This window comes from Oncorhynchus masou, chromosome 22 (genome assembly GCF_036934945.1).
Source record: "Oncorhynchus masou masou isolate Uvic2021 chromosome 22, UVic_Omas_1.1, whole genome shotgun sequence".
Lineage (NCBI taxonomy): Eukaryota > Metazoa > Chordata > Actinopteri > Salmoniformes > Salmonidae > Oncorhynchus > Oncorhynchus masou.
The window spans coordinates 10,176,243-10,198,389 of NC_088233.1; the positions used below are offsets into that span (position 1 = coordinate 10,176,243).

Below are 22,147 nucleotides of genomic sequence, written 5' to 3' on the forward strand. Positions count from 1 at the left end.
ATACTTTGTTCTTTACCAAAGTTGACAAAAATTGCGTTGTTTAGAAGGAGTGCACGGGAGAATTGAGCTAATGCACACGCGCACCTCAGAGTAGGCGTTCCCTAACGGAAATGCATGCCCACTATGATTAATTTAAAATGCTGTGATCTTGGGTTAGTTAAACATCTTTGAGTGGTGTTTCCTCCAAAAGGACCAGTTCCGCATAAAAACAAATGCATGGTGACGTAGTGCACACATGTATTTTTTCTGTTTACGTTTACATGTTCCGAATAAAAATGTAACGTTCAATGTTTCCATCGAATTTTAAACTACCGATTAGTTGTCACGAAAACGGTTGCGTTAAATAGCAAATTAACCTACTCTAGTCTTGGCACCTGAGCTCGAGCAAACTGCTCGCAGATACAGTGCGAGGAAGGCTTCTCTACAATAAAATGATGGATGAGCGAGAATATTTTTTTTGTCAAACGTCAGTCAAACGTCGATCAACATGTCACCAGAATAGGACGTCCGATATTTATTGTAAAGCAGCATCAAGCTCATCACCGCCCTTATTTCATCTGCAGCCTAATAAACTGCATGGTTTCCCTAGTAGGTCCACACACCATATCATCGCACTACCCCCCCAAAAAAAGTTGTTGCAGAGAAAATTATACTCGAGTGTGCAAACCTGCCAAAGATTGGTACAATTTCACAGAATGAAAATACACATAGTTTGTTCTCATCTTTAATTTCCTGAAGCCTCCCCCCCCCTCCATTTTCAAAGGACTATACCCTATTTTCAGTCAAGGTAACACACATTTTATCCATTGGATTACAATAACTAAAGTGCTATATGGGTCATACATCAACATATCACAATGACAAAGTCAGCTAGTAACAGTGGCGAAACATATGAATTACAAGAGGAGCTGGCTTTAAAATATTGCACATGACGTAAACTTGGGCTCATATTCATTAAGCGTTTCGGAATAGGTTCGCTGCCAATCCAGGATCAGTTCCGCCTTACCATGTAAATGTTATTCACTTTGATCTAAAAAAGGCTAAACTGATCCTAGATAAGCACACCTACTCAGAGAACATTTCTGAATACAAGCCCAGGAGAACATATATTTCTATTCTATAGACCAGTGAAACACGAGGTAACGGGGTGGTTATGAGGTGTTGGATGAACAACACTGGATTTTATTTACACCAATGTTAGCTTATAAATTCCAGTGGTCCATGCAGACAGCAGAAGATGTTAAAGTTCCTCTGGAGTGAAAATCATAATGTAGCCAGCTACATCAACAGCAGTTTACATGTTATGATCTTTGCCAATACAAGTTCTTGTCGATCTGAATATTTCGTTGCTAATTTCAACTTAAAGTGGCGAGCATCCCATAACAACAGCATCAAAATGCCGCCATACAGTTTCAGTACATGTTCTGAGGGAACATTTTTGCAGACGTTGTTCTCCATTTATCAAACAAAAGCAAACCTGTCACGGTTCATTATCCACACTGTTTTGTTCCAACCAAAAGGCTGCTGGATTCACACAATGGAGCCGTAGGCTATACAAAATACTACATGCACACAGACAATGTCTAGGTTCAGCAGTGGTAGTAGTTACTGAAACTATTTGGCTGACTAATTACAATAACAAAGCTCAAGTGAAAATATTCTCCCATGAAAAAAATCTAAATAAATCTCTCTCGAACAATTGAAGTTGCTTAAGGCAACAATACTGATACTATGTTCAATTGCATTTTTAGGTTTGCAAGGGACTATATAATGAATAGCTGAAAAGCTTCTCAAAAATCCTATGTAAATATTAAGGGGGGGGGGGTTCAAAATATACAGTATATATATATATATATATATATATATATATAATTCTAAGTAGCTTATGAAAATCTGGATCCAGATTAGACTTAACACAACCCAAAAAATATTTCTCTACAACATTTACATTCCTAACCATACTGTGAGAAATATACTTCAAAAGCTTTTCAGTGCTTTAATTAAATTGTTAAAAATTACAAACTGAGTGTGCTAAAAAGTGTTTTCATTAGCTACTGTGACTCAACAAAATAGCAATGACCAGCACTTAGGTCACAGCAGCAACAAAAACAGCTTGCTCCCGCCACAGGGGCCTACTCATGTGCAAGCTGTGCCAGGGTCATGTTCATTAGAGCACAACGTAGAGAAACATTTCAAAATGTTATGCAATGGAAAACAAGCCTTGCTTATTGGACAAGTTCAGATAGTACCTCCCCATTTCAGGCTGCTTTCTTCCATTTCGTGCCTAATGAACACGACCCAGAGGATGTGGATACCGACAAGACCTCTGTCCTCAGGAGCCAGTGCAGTCAGTGTACGTGGTGACCATGTTCCCCCTGCGCTGTGTCACCGTTCTGCAGTGTTGCTTCGTTGTAGTACCCTGAAATGTGCTCTCCGTCCGCTTAGTAGTGTCCGTGTCAAAAGTAAACATCTTCTCCATGTCGTCAAACATGTCGTCAAATCCGCCACCACCACCTGCTGCTCCAAAGGCACCCTGGAAGTGTCTCTTGCGTCTGCTGTGGTGGGCCTCCTGGTGGGCCCGGAAGTGATCCTCGAAATGCCTTTGGTGATGGGAATGCCGGTTCTGGCTGTAAATATCAAAGTCCTTGAACATGTCGTTGAAGTTGAAGGGCTGGTGGACGTTTGGACCGTTTCGGTCTTTGGTTATGTCATTATAGAATGTGCCGTGACCAAACTGGTCATACTCTTGTCTCCTCTTCTCATCTGATAATGTTTCATATGCTATAGATGACAGAAGTGCAAGAACAGTTTTCAGATCATAGCAATGATTCTATTAGCAGTACAGTGTAAAATAAAAACACTAGTTTTGCACAACAATAATGTCATTTGGCTACAGCACAATAATAAAGAAAGAACACACTGGAAGGAATGTGAGAAGATGGACATTTTTACATAAATAAAAGACAAGAAAAAGTAAAGAATAATAGGAATATTTAAGATGACCAAAGTTGATATTTAGTTTAGAGTGATCAACACAATGTTTAGTATATTTGGAGTTTCTTTAGTACACATAATTTCCAGTGTTACACTCAAGGTCCAGGTGGATGGTCACTAGACTAGAAGCTGAATGTTGTTATGGATTATTCTCATGTCTGCTGATAGTGATTGACTCCAGACTGGAGGTAAAAGAACCGAGGACACTGATTATTCACCGCTGTATTGATGACATTCTGTGAACACCCATGTGATTCTGTAGCAGCTGACCAAGTCACTGCCTGTTTGTTTTGACTTCCTATAAGCCTCTCGGGCTGGTGTTTACAGAATATGTTGTGCTCTCTGATTAGGATACAAGGGCCTACGCTGAGAAGGCCAGTTAGACATTTTCTCTACTTCTGCTCTAGAGGAGACTCACTGTTGCAACTTGTAATAAACCGGAATTACTTATGAATTACTTCTCTTTTGTTCGCCTGGAGTTTCCTATTACACTTACCCTCAGCAATTCCTCTGAACTTTGTCTCAGCATCTGGGCTCTTGTTCTTGTCTGGATGATACTTCATTGCCAGCTTGTGAAAAGCCTTCTTTATCTGACGCTCGTTGGCATCTTTCCGCACACCCAGTATGTCATAGTAGTCCTTCTTGGCAAGTATCAACTCTGTTATCATCAGGATACACACTGCAAATGTTAATGCTGACTGTGCAGTTGCCATGGTGCTGGTGGCTTCTGTAAAGTAGATTTGGGAGAGTAGAGGAACAGTTGAGATCCCAGATCTTGGCCTATACGTCTATGGTTGAGATAAGCTACACTACAGCATACATACATGTTCAAAACTTCAACACATTGAAACCAGTGCCAGTTGTGATTTATGCAAAGGAGTGAGCAGAAAAGGTCTTAATGTCTACTGGTATTAATATCATCTCCAACACAAAGATCCCCCTGTTCCCAAATAATCTTGTATAGCAGCTTTAGTTAAACAGTGCCTTGAGTTGAGAGCAGTGATACAGCTATTCAAATTTAAACTGATGATCTGCATAGCTCACACTGTGAGTCATGGTCATCTTGACTAACGTTAAGCAATATTGATGGAGCCAGCCAGACAAATTGAGCCTGATTGAATGAAGTATGAACTCCCTAAGAAAAAAATCAGTTTACCTGAACGTACACGATGTTACCAATATTAATCCTAATGACGCGGGCACAACAAACGACATTGCTGATGATGTTGAATTAAATTAGCTTGTTATTTAGCTAGTTTATATATTGGTGGTTATAAAATGTTAGCTAGATAGCTAGTTAAGCATTTATCGCTAGCAAGCCTGATTGCCCAGTAAATCTAAACAACTAATAATTCAATGACACTAATAATGAAGTTATGCGAGGACACATAGCTGCGACAATACAGCTTTGCTTACCTTTTTACTGAACTGCGAAGGATAACTTCAGTTGGCTAGCGGTTATCGCGTCGCTCTATTTTGACGCTCCGTTACACTGAACGAAAACAACACGAATCGCAATGTGATTGGGCAGCACCCTACCCAATGATTTCTGACTCCGCCCTTACTTCTTCACTTTCCGCGGGAAAAGAAACATGTAGAAGCGGGTTTTTTTAATGGAATAAATTGCAAATTTACCAACGTGAGGCCGAGATCGAATTTTAGTTTCGTAACGCTTAGGTTGTTGATGAATGTTCTGGTGCAAATGTAAATGGCATCCCTATTTTCCTCTGTTGAAGACGACATGACCACAGATATAAAACACTGATTTATTTAACCTTTATTTTATCAGGGAGCCATAATTTTTAATTTTCCTAGGCAAGTCAGTTAAGAACAAATTCTTAATTTCAATGACGGCCAAGGAACAGTGGGTTAACTGCCTGTTCAGGGGCAGAACGACAAATTTGTACCTTGTCAGCTCGGGGATTCGAACTTGCAACCTTTTGGTTACTAGTCCAACGCTCTAGGCTACCATGCCGCACCATTGCCTCTTTTACAGATGAGCCCCGAGCTACATAAATGACAGAAAATACGCTCATCAATATAAATACAAAATGCAAGTAGAAAGAGAAACATGGTCACAAAAAACAACCACCGTCATCAGTAATAAGGTCCCCAATCAGCCTTCTGAATTGCCCTAGAGGCATCAAGTGGCTCCTGAGTGACGCAGCAGTCTGCTTGAGGGGTCACTACAGACACCCGGGTTCGAATCCATGCTGTATCACAACCAGCCGTGATTGGGCGTCCCATAGGGCGGCGCACAATTGGCCCTGCGTCGTTTGGGTTTGGCCGGTGTAGGTCGTCGTTGTAAATAAGAATTTGTTCTTAAGTACTACTTAAGTCGTTTTTTGGGGGTATCTGTACTTTACTATTTATATTTTTGACAACTTTGACTTTTACTTCACTACATTCCTAAAGAAAATATTGTACTTGTTACCCTGACAACCAACAGTAGTCCTTACATTTTGAATGTGTTAAATTCAAGCACTTATCAAGAGAACACCTGGTCATCCCTACTGCCTCTGGCCTGGTGGACTCACTGAACACAAATGCATCTTTTGTAAATGATGTCTGAGTGTTGGAGTATGCCCCTGGCTATCCATACATTTTAAAAACAAGAAAATGATGCCGAGAGCAGTGTTGGCAGAGCTCAGTCCACACTGATGAAGCACCCTCCAAAGGAGTGGAGCTGCTGCAGGGGATCAGAGTGGCTGCCAATGCACCATTCTGTGTGTGCACAGGATGCCTTGGTGTGGCTCCTGAAGCAGGGTTGGTGCTGCCAGTTTGTTTGCCAATTCTCAGTTTGTAATTCCAGACATGATTAGTGATTTGTCCTCTTCTTCTTCTTTTTTGGTATCATGGCGTTCGCACAATTTGTTTGTGTATGCTGCCATCGTTCAACACACCCTGTAACTCTTCTGCTTCAGGCACCATTCTTCCTCAATACACATATTCCCTCTGCATCAGCTCTTCTCCTTCTTTCTCGCTGTCCATAACAATACATATCTGTTCACCACGCTCTTGTCGCTCCTTCATCCCCTGTATTGTCTTCAATACCCAACTTCTGTTCCTTAGCCAAATTTACTAGTATGGCGATCTATGGCCTCTCCATGCTCGCCATTAAAAATAATCACACGGAGCTGAAGACAAATAACCCTTCTTCTTTTTATTCTTCTTCTATCCCCCCCATCAGTTCATCTGTTTGAACGGTAATCTGCGTTGTTCTGTCATATTGTCAACAACGCAGCATGGTGTATCGTTTAGAAACATACAACATCTATTTTCTATAAAAATATATGTTTGAATTTTCTAACTAGTTTCATTGGGAAGGCAAATAAAGTGTTTGCATGTGAAAACACAGATCCTCGTGCTTAATCTACATTTTTATTTGAGCCAACTTTTTGAGCCAACGCCGTTGGCCAGAACCTGGCCAGAAGGGGCACCTGGCCAGAGAGGTAGAGGCAAAGCGAGAGGTGTTGCACCGCCCCAAAATCTGTTGTTGAAAATAAGCCTGCAAAGTGAATATTTTTTTTGTATGGAGGTCTATTCCGCAACAAAGCCTCCTTCACTCACGCCGCCAAACTTAACTTAGTAAAACTGACTATCCTACCGATCCTCAACTTCGGCGATGTCATCTACAAAATAGCTTCCAACACTCTACTCAGCAAACTGGATGCAGTTTATCACAGTGCCATCCATTTTGTTACGAAAGCACCTTATACCACCCACCACTGCGACCTGTATGCTCTAGTCGGCTGGCCCTCGCTATATATTCGTCGCCAGACCCACTGACTCCAGGTCATCTACAAGTCCATGCTAGGTAAAGCTCCGCCTTATCTCAGTTCACTGGTCACGATGGCAACACCCACCCGTAGCACGCGCTCCAGCAGGTGTATCTCACTGATCATCCCTAAAGCCAACACCTCATTTGGCCGCCTTTCGTTCCAGTTCTCTGTTGCCTGTGACTGGAACGAATTGCAAAAATCGCTGAAGTTGGAGACTTTTATCTTCCTCACCAATTTCAAACATCTGCTATCTGAGCAGCTAACCGATCGTTGCAGCTGTACATAGTCTATCGGTAAATAGCCCACCCAATTTTACCTACCTCATCCCCATACTGTTTTTATTTATTTACTTTTCTGCTCTTTTGCACACCAATATCTCTACCTGTACATGACCATCTGATCATTTATCACTCCAGTGTTAATTTGCAAAATTGTAATTATTCGCCTACCTCCTCATGCCTTTTGCACACAATGTATATAGACTCTCTTTCTTTTCTACTGTGTTATTGACTTGTTAATTGTTTACTCCATGTGTAACTCTGTGTTGTCTGTTCACACTGCTATGCTTTATCTTGGCCAGGTCGCAGTTGCAAATGAGAACTTGTTCTCAACTAGCCTACCTGGTTAAATAAAGGTGAAATAAAAAAAATTTAAAAAATGAGTGTCGAATTTGGTCAACAAAAAATATAATTGCTAATTTGCTACGTGAGGCTTATTTGATTAAGTAGAAGTTTCGTAATGGTTAGGTAGGTTGTTACAAATGCACTGATATATGTGGATGCATTTGGCATTTCGGCAACTTTGATAAAAACTAGTTTAGCATGGACATTGTCATTGAGGGCTTCCACAATTTTAAAGTAGTCAACTGGGTGGGGATTCCTATGAGTTGGAAGCAATCAGCCAAATGAAGAAGAAGAAAATTTACTACTTTTGTCAGGCATATGTGTATAGGTGGCAGGGAAGTCAGGCGCAGGAGAGTCAAACGGAGTGTAAAATGGAGTCTTTTCATAAAGTCCAAGTAACATGCTCCATAACACTAAATAGACAAATGAATAATAAAATAAATATGGGTACGAAGACCCGTCGTGCACCTATACAAAAACACTACACTGACGATAAACAATCTCTGACAAAGACATGAGGGGAAACAGAGGGTTAAATACACAACAGGTAATGAATGGGATTGAAAACAGGTGTGTGGGAAGACAAGACAAAACCAATGGAAAATTAAAAATGGTTCAATGATGGCTAGAAGACCGGTGACGTCGAACGCCGAGCACCGCCCGAACAAGGAGAGGCAACGACTTCGGTAGAAGTCGTGACAACTTTAAAATGGAGATAGCCCCAATGGTGCTGCCAATGCTGTCACAGACACTATAATTGCACTAACCTAATGTAGCAGGCGTAAAATAAATGCCTGAAACTAGATTCCCTACAAACTGGTCTTGACAAGAAGGGAAAAAACACTGTCCGAGGAGGTTCTCGTCTGCACTGTTCAACCAATCCAGTAAATGTGGAGGAGAAGTTAAGATGGCGTGCTGCCTTCTTAACATCCAAAAGCGGAGGTCCCATCACAGGTTCTCTTTCCATTTCCCCCCCAAAACGGATGTCCGGTTGATAGGGACTGGGCAGAGGCTATAATAGAGAGAAATGGTAATGGTGTCTTTTTGTAGGCACTAACTCCGCCATTGTTCGTTAGAGAAAGACTATGAGGAAAATGAATGGCGTTTTTCTAAGGTTTTTGGATAAACACTGACAATAACGTCTCTGGTAAACAGGCTTAGGAGATCTTATACATATTGTTCTATGAGATCATCTTCATCAGCTAATGTCACTTTTTGTGAATTTTAAGAAATTATGTAATAAAATAAAAACACAAATCACATAAAGGCTTCATAACTCATAAAGGTCATGTTAACTGACTGCTATTATCTCATAGAACAAAACATATAAGATCTCCTAAGCCTGTGTTAATGTCAGACCTTGTTTTCTGCGTTCATAGAGTACCGCAGTATGAGTCATAATACCCATAAAACCTAGCGGTGAAACAAGGAAATGGTTCCAATCGTTTTTCCATCATTCATTTTGCCCTTAGGGGATTTTAGAAACGCTTAAAATAAGGGCTTTATTTCGTGTAGGTTTAGCCTTGGGTCACGTTTTGTTATCCGTGTAAATCTCTCTCTCGGACAAGATAACTTTCATAAATATATTAATTCACCTGTATTTACCCCCCCAAAATGAAAGGCTAATTAGCTGCTAATGTGGATATTATAAATAACTAAAAATTCCATGATGATGTGGACGAAATTGCCGAATCGAGGCAAAGGTAAGAATCACTGGATTAACAATCTAATGTTAGCTACATTTTGTAATGATTAAATTGGTTAAATTTCTTTCAATTGACAATTCTGTGAACTGTTTTGTGCAAGTTCTAAATTGACACAATACCTGTTAGCAAATGTGTCAGATAGAGATGACATGCAGGAGTCTTGCATGATGTCTACTTTGATGCATAGCTGTCATCAAGGCAAAGGGTGGCTATTTGAAGAACCTCAAATATAAAATATATTTAGATTTGTTTAACACTTTTTTTTGGTTACTACATCATTCTCTATGTGTTATTTCATACTTTTGATGTGTACACTATTATTCTGCAATGTAGAAAATAGGAAAAAATAAAGAAACCCTTGAATAAGTAGGTGTTCTGAAACTTTTGACGGGTAGTGTATATCTATTTTAAAAATTAGATGTTGGTTTCCGGATGATGCACAATGCTGCCTTGGTGGCAACATTACGGAGCAGCGGTTTGAGAAGGGCGCTACTCCCTCTCCGCTTTTGCACGGTCACGTCACGGGCCATTGACCGGTGTCCCGCTGATCAGCATAATCGAATCCACCCATTTGTGAGAGCAGTCACTAGACGATACTATTTTGTCAGTATAATAGACTCCTAGCTCACGCCCGCTAGCCAATCCGGTTCCAAATCGAATGCAAACTACTAACCCGGTTCACCCGGGCCATTAATCCAATTCCCCTCAGTGGGCTGATAGTGGCAGGTGATAAATAGCCAATTGTAGGTCAGATCAAAGACCGCGTGATCATTGTTTTCCTCTGTTTTTTGTTGTTGTCCGTGGATTAAAACTGTCGAGTCGAATGACCCCAACACATACCGAGAAGCTTGTTGTGAACCGTGTTGACATGTTCGTTTGATTTCGCTGTTACGAGTCAATGAATTCTTCAGATTTCCACCAACCGTCATCAAGAAACTGGTATGTTATCATAAACTGGCCAGACTGTTACATTTAGATAGCTAACGTTACCCGTTTTGTGTCTGTTTCTGGAATACCGGTAGCTAGCAATTCTAGCTAAGTAGCTGTTGTTGTAAACTAGCTAATGTTCATGCATAGATTGCCTACTTCCCCAGCATTAATTAAAAAGTGCTATAGATATTATTGTAATCCAGTGGGATAACACATCTACAACATGGTGATAAACGTATATTAGCTGCGGCTAGCTAGCACACATTGGTCATTGGATGCATTTGCAGTTATGCAATCGACAGGCTAGCGCCACTAGTAAGCCATCCGGATAACAGCCGCCTGTCCCAGAGCTGGCCTTACCAGATAGTTACATACATCTCCAATATGTTTTAAACTACACAGTACCTCTTTAGTCATGTTTATTTTTTATTGTTCACCAGCTTCATGAAGAAATAAACAAATGAAAGCTGCCTTCCAAGACCAAGAGGGATGTCTCTGAGATGTGTTCCAGACTCCTGTGTGCTCAAAGTAAGCAGAGCAGCAAACTTCTGGCATAGACAAGGTCAACGAGCAGCATCACTTCCATTGTCTTCTCAGCAACACCCTCCTTGTAGGTTTGATGTCCGAGCAGGCCTGAGCCACAAAGTTGGCTTTCTCAGCTGGAAGTATACCCACAGCACAAAAAGTAGAATTCGCAATAAGATATGGCTCTCCAGAGCTAGTCAGATAAGACACAGGCTTGGCCTCCACACCAGCGTCTACTACTTAAATACATCCACCTCACGCTGGTCCACTGGTCTCAGCCACACCATGTCGCGCTTCAGGAGCACCCTGGACTCCGTGTCCAAGGCGGTGAGCGGGTCACACACTGAGCTCCTCTCCAAGATAGCACGGCTCAAAGCCAAACCCAAACAGAACGCCATTGAGGCTGGCAAAGTGTTGGAAGCCAGCCCGGAGATGGGGCTAACACCACAGGGTCATGGTACTGTAGGGTACCCAGCTCTAACCCCAGCCCCAGTTCCTGCCTATACGTCCGCTAACACCACTGTTAATGCATCTTCTCCAATCCCTGCCTCGGTGTCTGCCCCTAGTCCTCCACCTACTACAGCCACTGCTTCTACACCCACACCTACTCTATCTCCAACACGTACACCTACTCCATATCTTACACCTGGCCCTACTCCTGGCATTACCGCGAGCGCCCCTCCTATTGCCACCCCTCGCCCCAACATTGCCAGGGCAAATGCTGCTGTCTCAGGCCCCAGTATCCAGGAAGTCAGACAGAGGAGGATGCAGCGTGCAGCCACAGCATCCATTGTCCCAACCACTGTGGCCACCAACGGGACCTCCAACGGGACCACCAACGGGACCACCAAAAGGCTGGAGCAGGTCAGATCACCACTACCAACAGAGAGTAGTGCACCTGAGAGAGCCACCACCACAGTCTCCCAACAGAACACAACACAACTCTTCCATCCCAGCTCCTTCTCAGTTAACCTGGATGAGACCTACAACTACCTGTCCCACCACGTGAACTCGTACTTCAGCAGCATAACAAAGTCTGATGAGGAGAAAGAGCATAACACAGACCGTGGTTCCACTGACCTCCTGCCGTTGTCAGACAAAACGTCCCCAGGGTCTGCTGCAAGTTCCCCATCTTCTAAAAAGGGTATCGGCCGTTACCTATCCTACTCTGGTGACACTGTACAGGCCTTTGTAGGGAGCTACATTGCTCCCCTGGTCCCCAGGTTTAGCAGGGCAGCCCCTGAACCCAAGAGTGCTGCTGTAGAGCAGAAGAGGCTGAAGGCAGAAGAGGCAGAGGCAAAGCCATGGCAAGGAGAGGTGGCGGTGAATATGGAACAGAAAGCTGCTGAGGAGAGGGCCAAGAGACTGCTGCTCCAAAGAGAGAAGGTAGGCCTATATTATAGCGTCTGTCAAGGGTCTGACTGTTAGGAATCATGTTGAAAAGGAATGTAACCTGTTGAAGCATGACAGACCAGTTGAATCCAGGTGAAGCTGTGATCCCTTATTGATGTCACTTTTTAAACCCACTTCAATCAGTGTATATGAAGGGGAGGAGGCAGGTTAAAGAATGATTTTTAAGCCTTGAGACTCTTGAGACATGGATTGTCTGTGTGCCATTCAGAGGGTGAATGGGCGAGACAAAATATTAAGTGTCTTTGAACGGGGTATGGTAGTAAGTGCCAGGCACACCGGTTTGTCAATAACTAGTTTTTTTGTCACTACTGTGGCCTGTTGTTTTCATATCAATACAACAACATACACAGGCAAAGGACACCTGTTTACTAGATTGTCGATTCCAGAAAGCTCACAGGGTTATTTTTGAAGAGGGATTCTAGGAACCCCTCTATCTAGCACACCGTGCCACTGTCACATCATACGTTGGAGTCACAACTGGTGGGACATATGAGTCCTGGCAACATTCCACCATAGGCTATACCCTCCATATACAACTATGTCATCTAGGCATCAGTGGAGGCTGCTGAGGGGAGGACGGCTCATAATAATGGCTGGAACGGAGCGAATGGAACGGCATCAAACACATGGAAACCATGTGTTTAATGTATTTGATCCACCACTTATTCTACTCCAGTCGTTACCATGAGCCCGTCCTCCCCTCTTATTCTGCTCCAGTCGTTACCATGAGCCCGTCCTCCCCACTTATTCTGCTCCAGTCGTTACCATGAGCCCGTCCTCCCCACTTATTCTGCTCCAGTCGTTACCATGAGCCCGTCCTCCCCACTTATTCTACTCCAGTCGTTAACATGAGCCCGTCCTCCCCTCTTATTCTGCTCCAGTCGTTACCAGGAGCCCGTCCTCCCTACTTATTCTGCTCCAGTCATTACCAGGAGCCCGTCCTCCCTACTTATTCTGCTCCAGTCGTTACCAGGAGCTCGTCCTCCCTACTTATTCTGCTCCAGTCATTACCAGGAGCCCGTCCTCTCTTCTTAAAATGCCAGCGACCTCCTGTGGTAGGAGAAGAAATCCTCTTAACATTCTAGACATATAGATGGTTTATGGTTCTTCTTACAAAATAAACTGTTTCGGGCTTATAGACTGGTATTTAGAGCAAACACCCCTAAATACATGTCAAGTGCAAATGTAGGTAGGTTGTGTCTGAGTTATTGACATCATGGCTACATCAGTCAATAATAAATGAGGTATTAGATAAGCCAGACTTAACTGTTGTTGTGGTGATTTGTTGTTGTGGTGATTGAGAAAGTGTCTAACCCGTGTGTGATCTGTTCCTAGATCATAGCTAGGGTGAGCGTGGACAACCGGACCCGGTCCCTGGTCAAGGCGTTAAACCGAGCGTCTGATGTCAGGGTCTACATCAACAGAGTGGAGGAGCTCAGCTTTCATCTACTGGAGTTTCCAGAGACCCGCGGGGTGGCTGTCAAGGTGGGCTGGCTCACGGCTGTAAAGGCCCATCGTTTCAGCGTTGTCATAAAGCCAATGTTTCAGTAATGAAAACATGGCATTATTTACTGCTGATCAGTAGTTTGGAAACGTGCGCACAAACACACACACTAACAACTGTATTACAGCAGTGTCTGACATCTCTCCATCCTGATCAATTCTTCACCTTAATCTTTCCCCTCAGAGCAGTATGCAGTACAGCAGGGTTTCTCTGCATACATGATCATGTTGTCTGGTGAGAATATCTGGTGGCGGCTGTTCTGTTTGTCTTACTCTTTGGGGTTCTGTCCAAATGGTACCGTATTCTCTATATAGTGTACTACGTTTGACCAGGGCACGTCCTTAAGCTCTCTGACTTGCCAAATGTCAACTTTTGCAATGGCTAGAGGCGAAAGAAACACACACCTGTGTAGGCGAGGTGCTGGCTAGCGGAGTAGAACACGTGGAAAGGAAAAGGAGAGCAGCAAACTCTAGGAGCTCCGATGCACTCATTAAATAACCTGATCATCAGCGTCGAAACGTTGGTTACACATTGGTTATTAGGTTATTTAAATGACTGAATCTGAGCTCCTATAGTGTCCGGTTCTCCTCTTCTTTTCCAACTTTTGCTATGACAACAGCTTAGCCAAACATAGTGCTTGTATAAAAGAAAGTCATTAATTGAGAGAACTGTGTTCCTATATAGATTTGTATGTGGGCCTATACACTGAGTGACAAAACATTAGGAACACCTTCCTAATATTGAGTTAGACCTCAGAACAGCCTCAATTCGTCGGGGGATGGACTCTCTAGTGTAGGGATTCCACAGGGATGCTGTCCCATGTTGACTCCAATGTTTCCCTCCGTTATGTCAAGTTGGCTGGATGTCCTTTGGGTGGTGGAACATGCTGTATACACACAGGAAGCTGTTGAGCTTGAAAAACCCAGCAGCGTGGCAGTTCTTGACGCACTCAAACCGGTGCGCCATACCCCGCTCTAAGGCACCTCATTATTTCGTCTTGTCCGTTCACCTTCTGAATGGCACACATACAGAATACGTCTCAAGGCTTACAAATCCTCCTTTAACCTGTCTCCTCCTCTTCATCTACACTAAATGAAGTGGATTTAACAGGTGACATCAATATGCGATTATAGCTTTTACCTGGTCAGTCTGTCATGGAAAGAGCAGGTGATCCTAATGTTTTGTACACTCAGTGTATGTTCCCTTATCATCATGCAGTTTATTTACATTACACATACCTGTATCTGTAGGGACTGTCCCATTGGACAACTTAACCCAAGGCCATTGTTTCTGGCCTGAGGAAACATTGGTTAACCTCGTCCACAGTGATCAAGTGAGGATACAGAAGAGTGTTTTAAAGTCTGTTCAGTTACAGTATAGTTATGTCAATCCACTGGTCACTGATGTTGCATGCTATTTCCTCTGACCTCTAAGGTGTTGTTTGTATTAAGGTCAATGTGTGTGTATGCTGGAGGCATGACTTCTGTTCCTCAGGGGTCATGTGTACTCAAATGCGTACCCTACTGTATGCATGCCACTCGCTGTACTCTGTTGCTTTGGATAAAAGCTTTTTGCCGACCTTTTTTAGTACCAGGGATTGGCAAGCTATGGTTCCTTCTTCCTTGGGGGCAGGTTTGGGGTACATTTTGAACATTTTCACTTAGTAAATTCATGAAGTAAACTTAAATTCCAATTCTCTGCTACGCTTATCTGAGAAGAATGTGCAATTTCAGCGTAGTTCCTGAATTGACTGATTTGAAAACCACTTGCATTAGTTCTAGAACTGACCGTATGGCTGTCAGTGACGTTAACTATATATTGTTATATCTTGCTGTGTGTGTGGCCCTCAGGAGAAGGCGATCCCGTGCCTACTGCGTCTCCGCCAGGCTGAGGACCCGTCTCTGAAGGCAGCAGTCAGGGAGGCCCTCACGCTGGTGGGATACACCAACCCTGTCAAGGGCCAGGGAATCAGGGTCCTGTCCATTGACGGAGGGGGAACCAGGTACAGTAGTGTGTGTGTGTGTGTGTGTGTGTGTGTGAATGAAAGAGGGTAGCATTTGAGGGGGGAAAAGGAACATAAGAGACCTAGTAAGAGCGATAGGAAGACTGTTTTGCCATCGCGTTCAAGTTTATCCAATGTTGTCCATTTGAATGTGTGTGGCACTGGCGGATGTTATTATCGGTGTTATTACTTCGTCTCCACTCACTTTTACATCCCGTAGACAATCTATATTAGTGCTCTTCATGGTGTGTGTGTTTTCTACTGTCCAGGGGACTGATTGCCCTCCAGACTCTGCAGAAACTGGAAGCCCTGACGGGAAAACCCATCTACCAACTGTTTGATTACATCTGTGGTGTCAGCACAGGTATGTTGCATTGTCCTCCTAACCTACTTTATCTCTGGCTAATATTGTGTGTTTGTGAGGGCAGCTTGCATGGTGGCTCATTCCAAACAGAGCAGTGCTCACTGCTCCTCCCAGTCAGTTCTGTACTGGGACTGAACCCATCTCAGTCCCATGGCTGAAAAAAAACACGCAAAAACAGTCCCATGGCTGACTCAGGTTCCTGCTCTGCTTAGTCCCTGTGGCTGACTCAGGTTCCTGCTCTGCTTAGTCCCTGTGGCTGACTCAGGTTCCTGCTCTGCTTAGTCCCTGTGGCTGACTCAGGTTCCTGCTCTGCTTAGTCCCTGTGGCTGACTCAGGTTCCTGCTCTGCTCTGCTTAGTCCCCGTGGCTGACTCAGGTTCCTGCTCTGCTTAGTCCCTGTGGCTGACTCAGGTTCCTGCTCTGCTTAGTCCCCGTGGCTGACTCAGGTTCCTGCTCTGCTTAGTCCCTGTGGCTGACTCAGGTTCCTGCTCTGCTTAGTCCCTGTGGCTGACTCAGGTTCCTGCTCTGCTCTGCTTAGTCCCCGTGGCTGACTCAGGTTCCTGCTCTGCTCTGCTCAGTCCCCGTGGCTGACTCAGGGTTCCTGCTCTGCTCTGCTTAGTCCCCATGGCTGACTCAGGTTCCTGCTCTGCTTAGTCCCCGTGGCTGACTCAGGGTTCCTGCTCTGCTTAGTCCCCATGGCTGACTCAGGTTCCTGCTCTGCTCTGCTCAGTCCCTGTGGCTGACTCAGGGTTCCTGCTCTGCTCAGTCCCCATGGCTGCCTCAGGGTTCCTGCTCTGCTTAGTCCCCGTGGCTGACTCAGGGTTCCTGCTCTGCTTAGTCCCCATGGCTGACTCAGGTTCCTGCTCTGCTCTGCTTAGTCCCTGTGGCTGACTCAGGGTTCCTGCTCTGCTCAGTCCCCGTGGCTGACTCAGGGTTCCTGCTCTGCTCAGTCCCCATGGCTGACTCGGGGTTCCTGCTCTGCTCTGCTCAGTCCCCATGGCTGACTCAGGGTTCCTGCTCTGCTTAGTCCCCGTGGCTGACTCAGGGTTCCTGCTCTGCTCAGTCCCCATGGCTGACTCAGGGTTCCTGCTCTGCTCTGCTCAGTCCCCATGGCTGACTCAGGGTTCCTGCTCTGCTTAGTCCCTGTGGCTGACTCAGGGTTCCTGCTCTGCTTTAGTCCCCATGGCTGACTCAGGTTCCTGCTCTGCTCTGCTCAGTCCCCGTGGCTGACTCAGGGTTCCTGCTCTGCTCTGCTCAGTCCCCATGGCTGACTCAGGGTTCCTGCTCTGCTCAGTCCCTGTGGCTGACTCAGGTTCCTGCTCTGCTTAGTCCCCATGGCTGACTCAGGGTTCCTGCTCTGCTTAGTCCCCGTGGCTGACTCAGGTTCCTGCTCTGCTCAGTCCCCGTGGCTGACTCAGGGTTCCTGCTCTGCTCTGCTCAGTCCCTGTGGCTGACTCAGGGTTCCTGCTCTGCTCTGCTCAGTCCCCATGGCTGACTCAGGGTTCCTACTCTGCTTAGTCCCTGTGGCTGACTCAGGTTCCTGCTCTGCTTAGTCCCTGTGGCTGACTCAGGTTCCTGCTCTGCTCAGTCCCCGTGGCTGACTCAGGGTTCCTGCTCTGCTTAGTCCCCATGGCTGACTCAGGGTTCCTACTCTGCTTAGTCCCTGTGGCTGACTCAGGTTCCTGCTCTGCTTAGTCCCTGTGGCTGACTCAGGTTCCTGCTCTGCTCAGTCCCATGGCTGACTCAGGGTTCCTGCTCTGCTTAGTCCCCGTGGCTGACTCAGGGTTCCTGCTCTGCTCAGTCCCCGTGGCTGACTCAGGTTCCTGCTCTGCTCAGTCCCCGTGGCTGACTCAGGGTTCCTGCTCTGCTCAGTCCCCGTGGCTGACTCAGGGTTCCTGCTCTGCTCAGTCCCCGTGGCTGACTCAGGTTCCTGCTCTGCTTAGTCCCCGTGGCTGACTCAGGGTTCCTGCTCTGCTTAGTCCCCGTGGCTGACTCAGGGTTCCTGCTCTGCTCAGTCCCCGTGGCTGACTCAGGGTTCCTGCTCTGCTCAGTCCCCGTGGCTGACTCAGGTTCCTGCTCTGCTTAGTCCCCGTGGCTGACTCAGGTTCCTGCTCTGCTCAGGCCTCTCAGTCCACAACCCTGCACTGCATGCCAGGACACAGGCATTATGGAACATTAGGGGGCCTGAAGGGTAAATGGATGTCAAATCTTTAGTCTTTTGTACTGTCGTGGGCACGCTCTTAATTCAGCAGATCTCCTCTTTTATTTCAGACTTGATTAATGGTCTCCAGTTTATATAATACTAGAAGGTAGATGACGGGAGTATTTTGAGTGCCAGAGAAGGAAAACATTTTTTTATGGCATAATTGTGTATAGTTTTTTCCTTGTTTATTTATTCTTAGTAGTGGAAAAAGAAGATTAAACATTACATAAATAGAACAGCTATTGAATGATTTGACTATACCTTATCAAACCTACATAATCTACTGGCAGTTGTCATATATATATATATATATATATATATATATATATATATATATATATATATATATATATATATATATATATATATATATATATATATATATATATATATATATATATATATATATATATATATATATATATATATATATATATATATATATATATATATATATATATATATATATATATATAATAGAAAACAACTTTTTATTTAACTAGGCAAGTCGGTTAAGAACACATTCTTAATTTCAATGACGGCCAAACCCGGATGATGCTGGGCCAATTGTGCGCCGCCCTATGGGACTCCCAATTACGGCCGGTTGTGATACAGCCTGGATTCGAACCAGGGTGTCTGTAGTGAAGCATTCCGATGCAGTGCCTAAGACCTCTGCGCCACTCGGGAGCCCCAATATAATATTGTAGTACTCTCAACCACCACATGGTGGTGCTGTTTACCATAACCCCCTGCTCCTCCTCTCAAGGTCCATCATGGCCTGACCATTTCTCTCATTTTAGGAAGCCTAATGCTTTCCCTCTCACAAAGCACTACCCTACAGCTGCCACCAAACCTCTATCTTCCCCGGCCATGCTCTCTGTCTGGTCGGTTGGTCTGTCTGGTTGGTCTGTCTGGTCTGTCTGTCTGGTCTGTCTGGTCTGTGATCCGCTCCCGTTGGAGGAAGCCAGCCTAGCCCTGGGCTCTCTGTCTGGTCTCTCTGTCTGGTCTCTCTGTCTGGTCTCTCTGTCTGGTCTCTCTGTCTGGTCTCTCTGTCTGGTCTGTGATCCGCTCCCGTTGGAGGAAGCCAGCCTAGCCCTGGGCTCTCTGAAGGTCTGTGTGCGTGTGAGACGGCTGGCCAGTGTGTTAGTCAAGGTAATCCCCTCCACCTGATAAGCGAAGTAAAGTGCATACTTTAACATTAAGGATTACTTTAACATTAAGGATTACTTTAACATTAAGGACAGCCACCACGTTTGGAGTTGGCTGCCCGTCTCGCTCTGGGCACAATGATCTGGCTGGCTGGCACTCCCTGGGTTCACCCTGCCATGCCAGTTTTGGGACAGGGGCCTGTCTTCTTGGATAGTGGCTGGCAGCAGCTGCCCTAATGCTGGGGGGTGGGTGGGGGACATCCTCTCCCCAGGCAGGGTTTGGGCCCCAGAGAGAGTTCAGCAGGAAGGCAGACACAGATTTGGGTTGTTTGTTGGGTTAGGATGGAGCTGCTGTTTGTAGATAGGTTGGTGTTGTGGCGCTGCTAGCATGCGGCCTGGGTCAGGTGACTGGTGATGGGTGTGAGAAATGCTACCGGAGAAACAGCGAGAGATGGGGTTCGTGGTTTGGCTGTTCACGGAAGTGTCTACAGGGCAGGAGACTGTCTAGTCTACAGGGCAGGAGACTGTCTAGTCTACAGGGCAGGAGACTGTCTAGTCTACAGGGCAGGAGACTGTCTAGTCTACAGGGCAGGAGACTGTCTAGTCTACAGGGCAGGAGACTGTCTAGTCTACAGGGCAGGAGACTGTCTAGTCTACAGGGCAGGAGACAGTCTCCTGCCCTGTAGACAAGACAGTCTTGTCATGTACATCACTATATGGTCATAGCTAGTGTCATTATATGGCTGTGGTCCTGTGGACGCTAGCAGTGATCTGCTTGTCACTGTGGTTGGTTCATTGGCAGCCATTTTAATCCCAGCCAGTGTCTGTGGATGGATCGTCCCTGGGTAATGATACCCATAACGGATGATCCTACAGGCAGTTAGCCTCCTATCCAGTTTGCCTCTTGCTCTGTAAGCCCCAGACCTTGATACAATTTGAAATCTTTCAAATACTTTGAGTGTTTCCTCTAGTGTGCCTGGGCTGCCAGATGTGGGTGGTTTTCTGTTTTGGGACTATTCTTTTGGACAGTTAAGCCTGGCAAGCTCAGTTCATCACAGCTGTAGTTGAGTTGATTTTTAATGACTATTTGAACCCAGGTCTGCCCCTGGTCCAGGGACGACTGGAAGAATGAGATTTCCGTTGTGGCCTCCCTTTGTCAGACAGCAGCTCTGAAACCTTGTTGAGGGATTCTCAACACCATCCATTTTGGATTTCCAGCAGCCATATATTTTTCAACTGTGCTGTGATGCTTCGCAAAAGTACTGAACCTTTTCTATTATTATATTATTGATTGCTTGACTTTTCAAATCACCCAGTATTTCTATCTGCAGTGTTAGTTTTAGGTAAATGTTGCAATTCTTCTTCCTGGACCTGTGACCAAAAACGAGCTACATATGGACAGTACCAAAATAAATGATCTAATGACTCTGCCTCCTCACAGCAGATTCTGCAGAGCTGGGAACATTGTATCATATATATATATATATATATATCATATATAATATATATTATTTTGGTTGCAATAATTTTGTATAATTTAAATTGAAAAATTATAACTTTTGAATCTGGTGTTTTGCGTTTCAATTCATAATCTATGTGCCATGGAATCAATCGTTACATCAAATCTCTTCCCAAATATTTTGCAATTTATATGGCACAGCTGTCAATGTTTTTGGTCTTGAAATGAAACTGATTATATATATATATATATCTCTTACACACATCAGTTCCCCCTAATCACTCCCCCCCCCCTCCCCTACTTGCCTCTTCCATTTTTGTGGTAATGCTGCAATTAGTTGGTTGTAATATAAGGGGAAGGGTTTGTTTTTATAGTCTAACGGGGGGTAGGGTTTGTTTTTATAGTCTATAACGGGGGGTAGGGTTTGTTTTTATAGTCTATAACGGGGGGTAGGGTTTGTTTTATAGTCTATAACGGGGGCTAGGGTTTGTTTTTATAGTCTATAACGGGGGCTAGGGTTTGTTTTTATAGTCTATAACGGGGGGTAGGGTTTGTTTTATAGTCTATAACGGGGGCTAGGGTTTGTTTTATAGTCCATAACGGGGGCTAGGCTTTTTCCATGTCTCTCCTCAGGTCTCAATATGAAAATGTGTTGGTGTTATTGGACGAACAAACAAATAATAATTTTTAAAGTGTACATTCTTCGTCCTCCGCGTGGCTGAATATCCTCCTGTCAGGTTCCATCCTGGGCTTCATGCTAGGTGTGTTCCAGATCCCTCTAAATGAGTGTGAGGTGCTCTACAGGAAGCTGGGTTCTGACGTCTTCAAGCAGAACGTCATCGTGGGAACCGTCAAGATGGGCTGGAGCCACGCCTTCTACGACTCCGAGACCTGGGAGAACATTCTGAAGTTAGTATTTAATATAATGGAATAGATTAACTTCATGAATTAAGAACAGCACAGCAGATCAATTCCTCTCAAAGCTCATTAGTGAACAAAGATCCCTTCCTCTGACTTCCTCCAATGAGCTTTGAGGGGAATGGAGGAAACCAGTAGAGGAAGCAAGGATTTTAAGGCTAGTAACTTGTTCAGACACAGACAAAGCCCCCCGACTAAGCTCTCCTTTCATTTTCTCCCACAGAGAAAAAATGGGCTCTGATCTGATGGTGGAAACATCAAGAAACCCCAAATGCCCAAAGGTGAGTTTTTCTAACATGGCGTGACTAACAGTGTGGAGCTGGCAAACACACACACACATCCTCACGGTTGCTGAGGGAGGAGCATTGAAAAGGAAGTCCCTCTGTGTCTTAATAATGAGGTCAATGAGAAAGCCTCTGGCCATCGTCTCACTGCCTGGCTGGAACCATTTCTACCACACACACACACACACTGCTGCAGCTCCGGTGGCTAGGCTGACACAGAATCCACACATTCACTAGTTCCATGTACGACAGACAGGCTGAGGCTAGGCAGTGAAATAATAATGAGGTGTTTG

General features: G+C 44.7%; 2 protein-coding genes across 2 annotated transcripts in view; one reads left to right on the forward strand and one right to left on the reverse strand.

Annotated features, from left to right (window-relative positions):
* Positions 1 to 696: 696 nt before the first annotated feature.
* On the reverse strand, positions 697 to 4,486 carry LOC135509001 (dnaJ homolog subfamily B member 9-like). The gene is made up of 3 exons (XM_064929268.1): positions 4,411 to 4,486; positions 3,491 to 3,721; positions 697 to 2,781 (listed from the first exon to the last, which is right to left on the reverse strand). The coding sequence occupies exons 2-3, from the start codon at positions 3,705 to 3,707 to the stop codon at positions 2,333 to 2,335; spliced, it is 666 nt and encodes a 221-aa protein (XP_064785340.1). The 5' UTR covers positions 3,708 to 3,721; positions 4,411 to 4,486; the 3' UTR covers positions 697 to 2,332.
* Positions 4,487 to 9,740: 5,254 nt separating this feature from the next.
* Positions 9,741 to 22,147, forward strand: part of LOC135509002 (calcium-independent phospholipase A2-gamma-like) — a 35,875-nt gene continuing 23,468 nt past the window's right edge. The window contains exons 1-7 of the mRNA XM_064929270.1: positions 9,741 to 10,044; positions 10,476 to 11,946; positions 13,309 to 13,458; positions 15,328 to 15,479; positions 15,749 to 15,843; positions 21,390 to 21,561; positions 21,794 to 21,851. Of these exons, the coding sequence (XP_064785342.1) occupies positions 10,525 to 11,946; positions 13,309 to 13,458; positions 15,328 to 15,479; positions 15,749 to 15,843; positions 21,390 to 21,561; positions 21,794 to 21,851 (2,049 nt within the window). The 5' untranslated portion in view covers positions 9,741 to 10,044; positions 10,476 to 10,524. The remainder of the gene's footprint in view (positions 10,045 to 10,475; positions 11,947 to 13,308; positions 13,459 to 15,327; positions 15,480 to 15,748; positions 15,844 to 21,389; positions 21,562 to 21,793; positions 21,852 to 22,147) is intronic.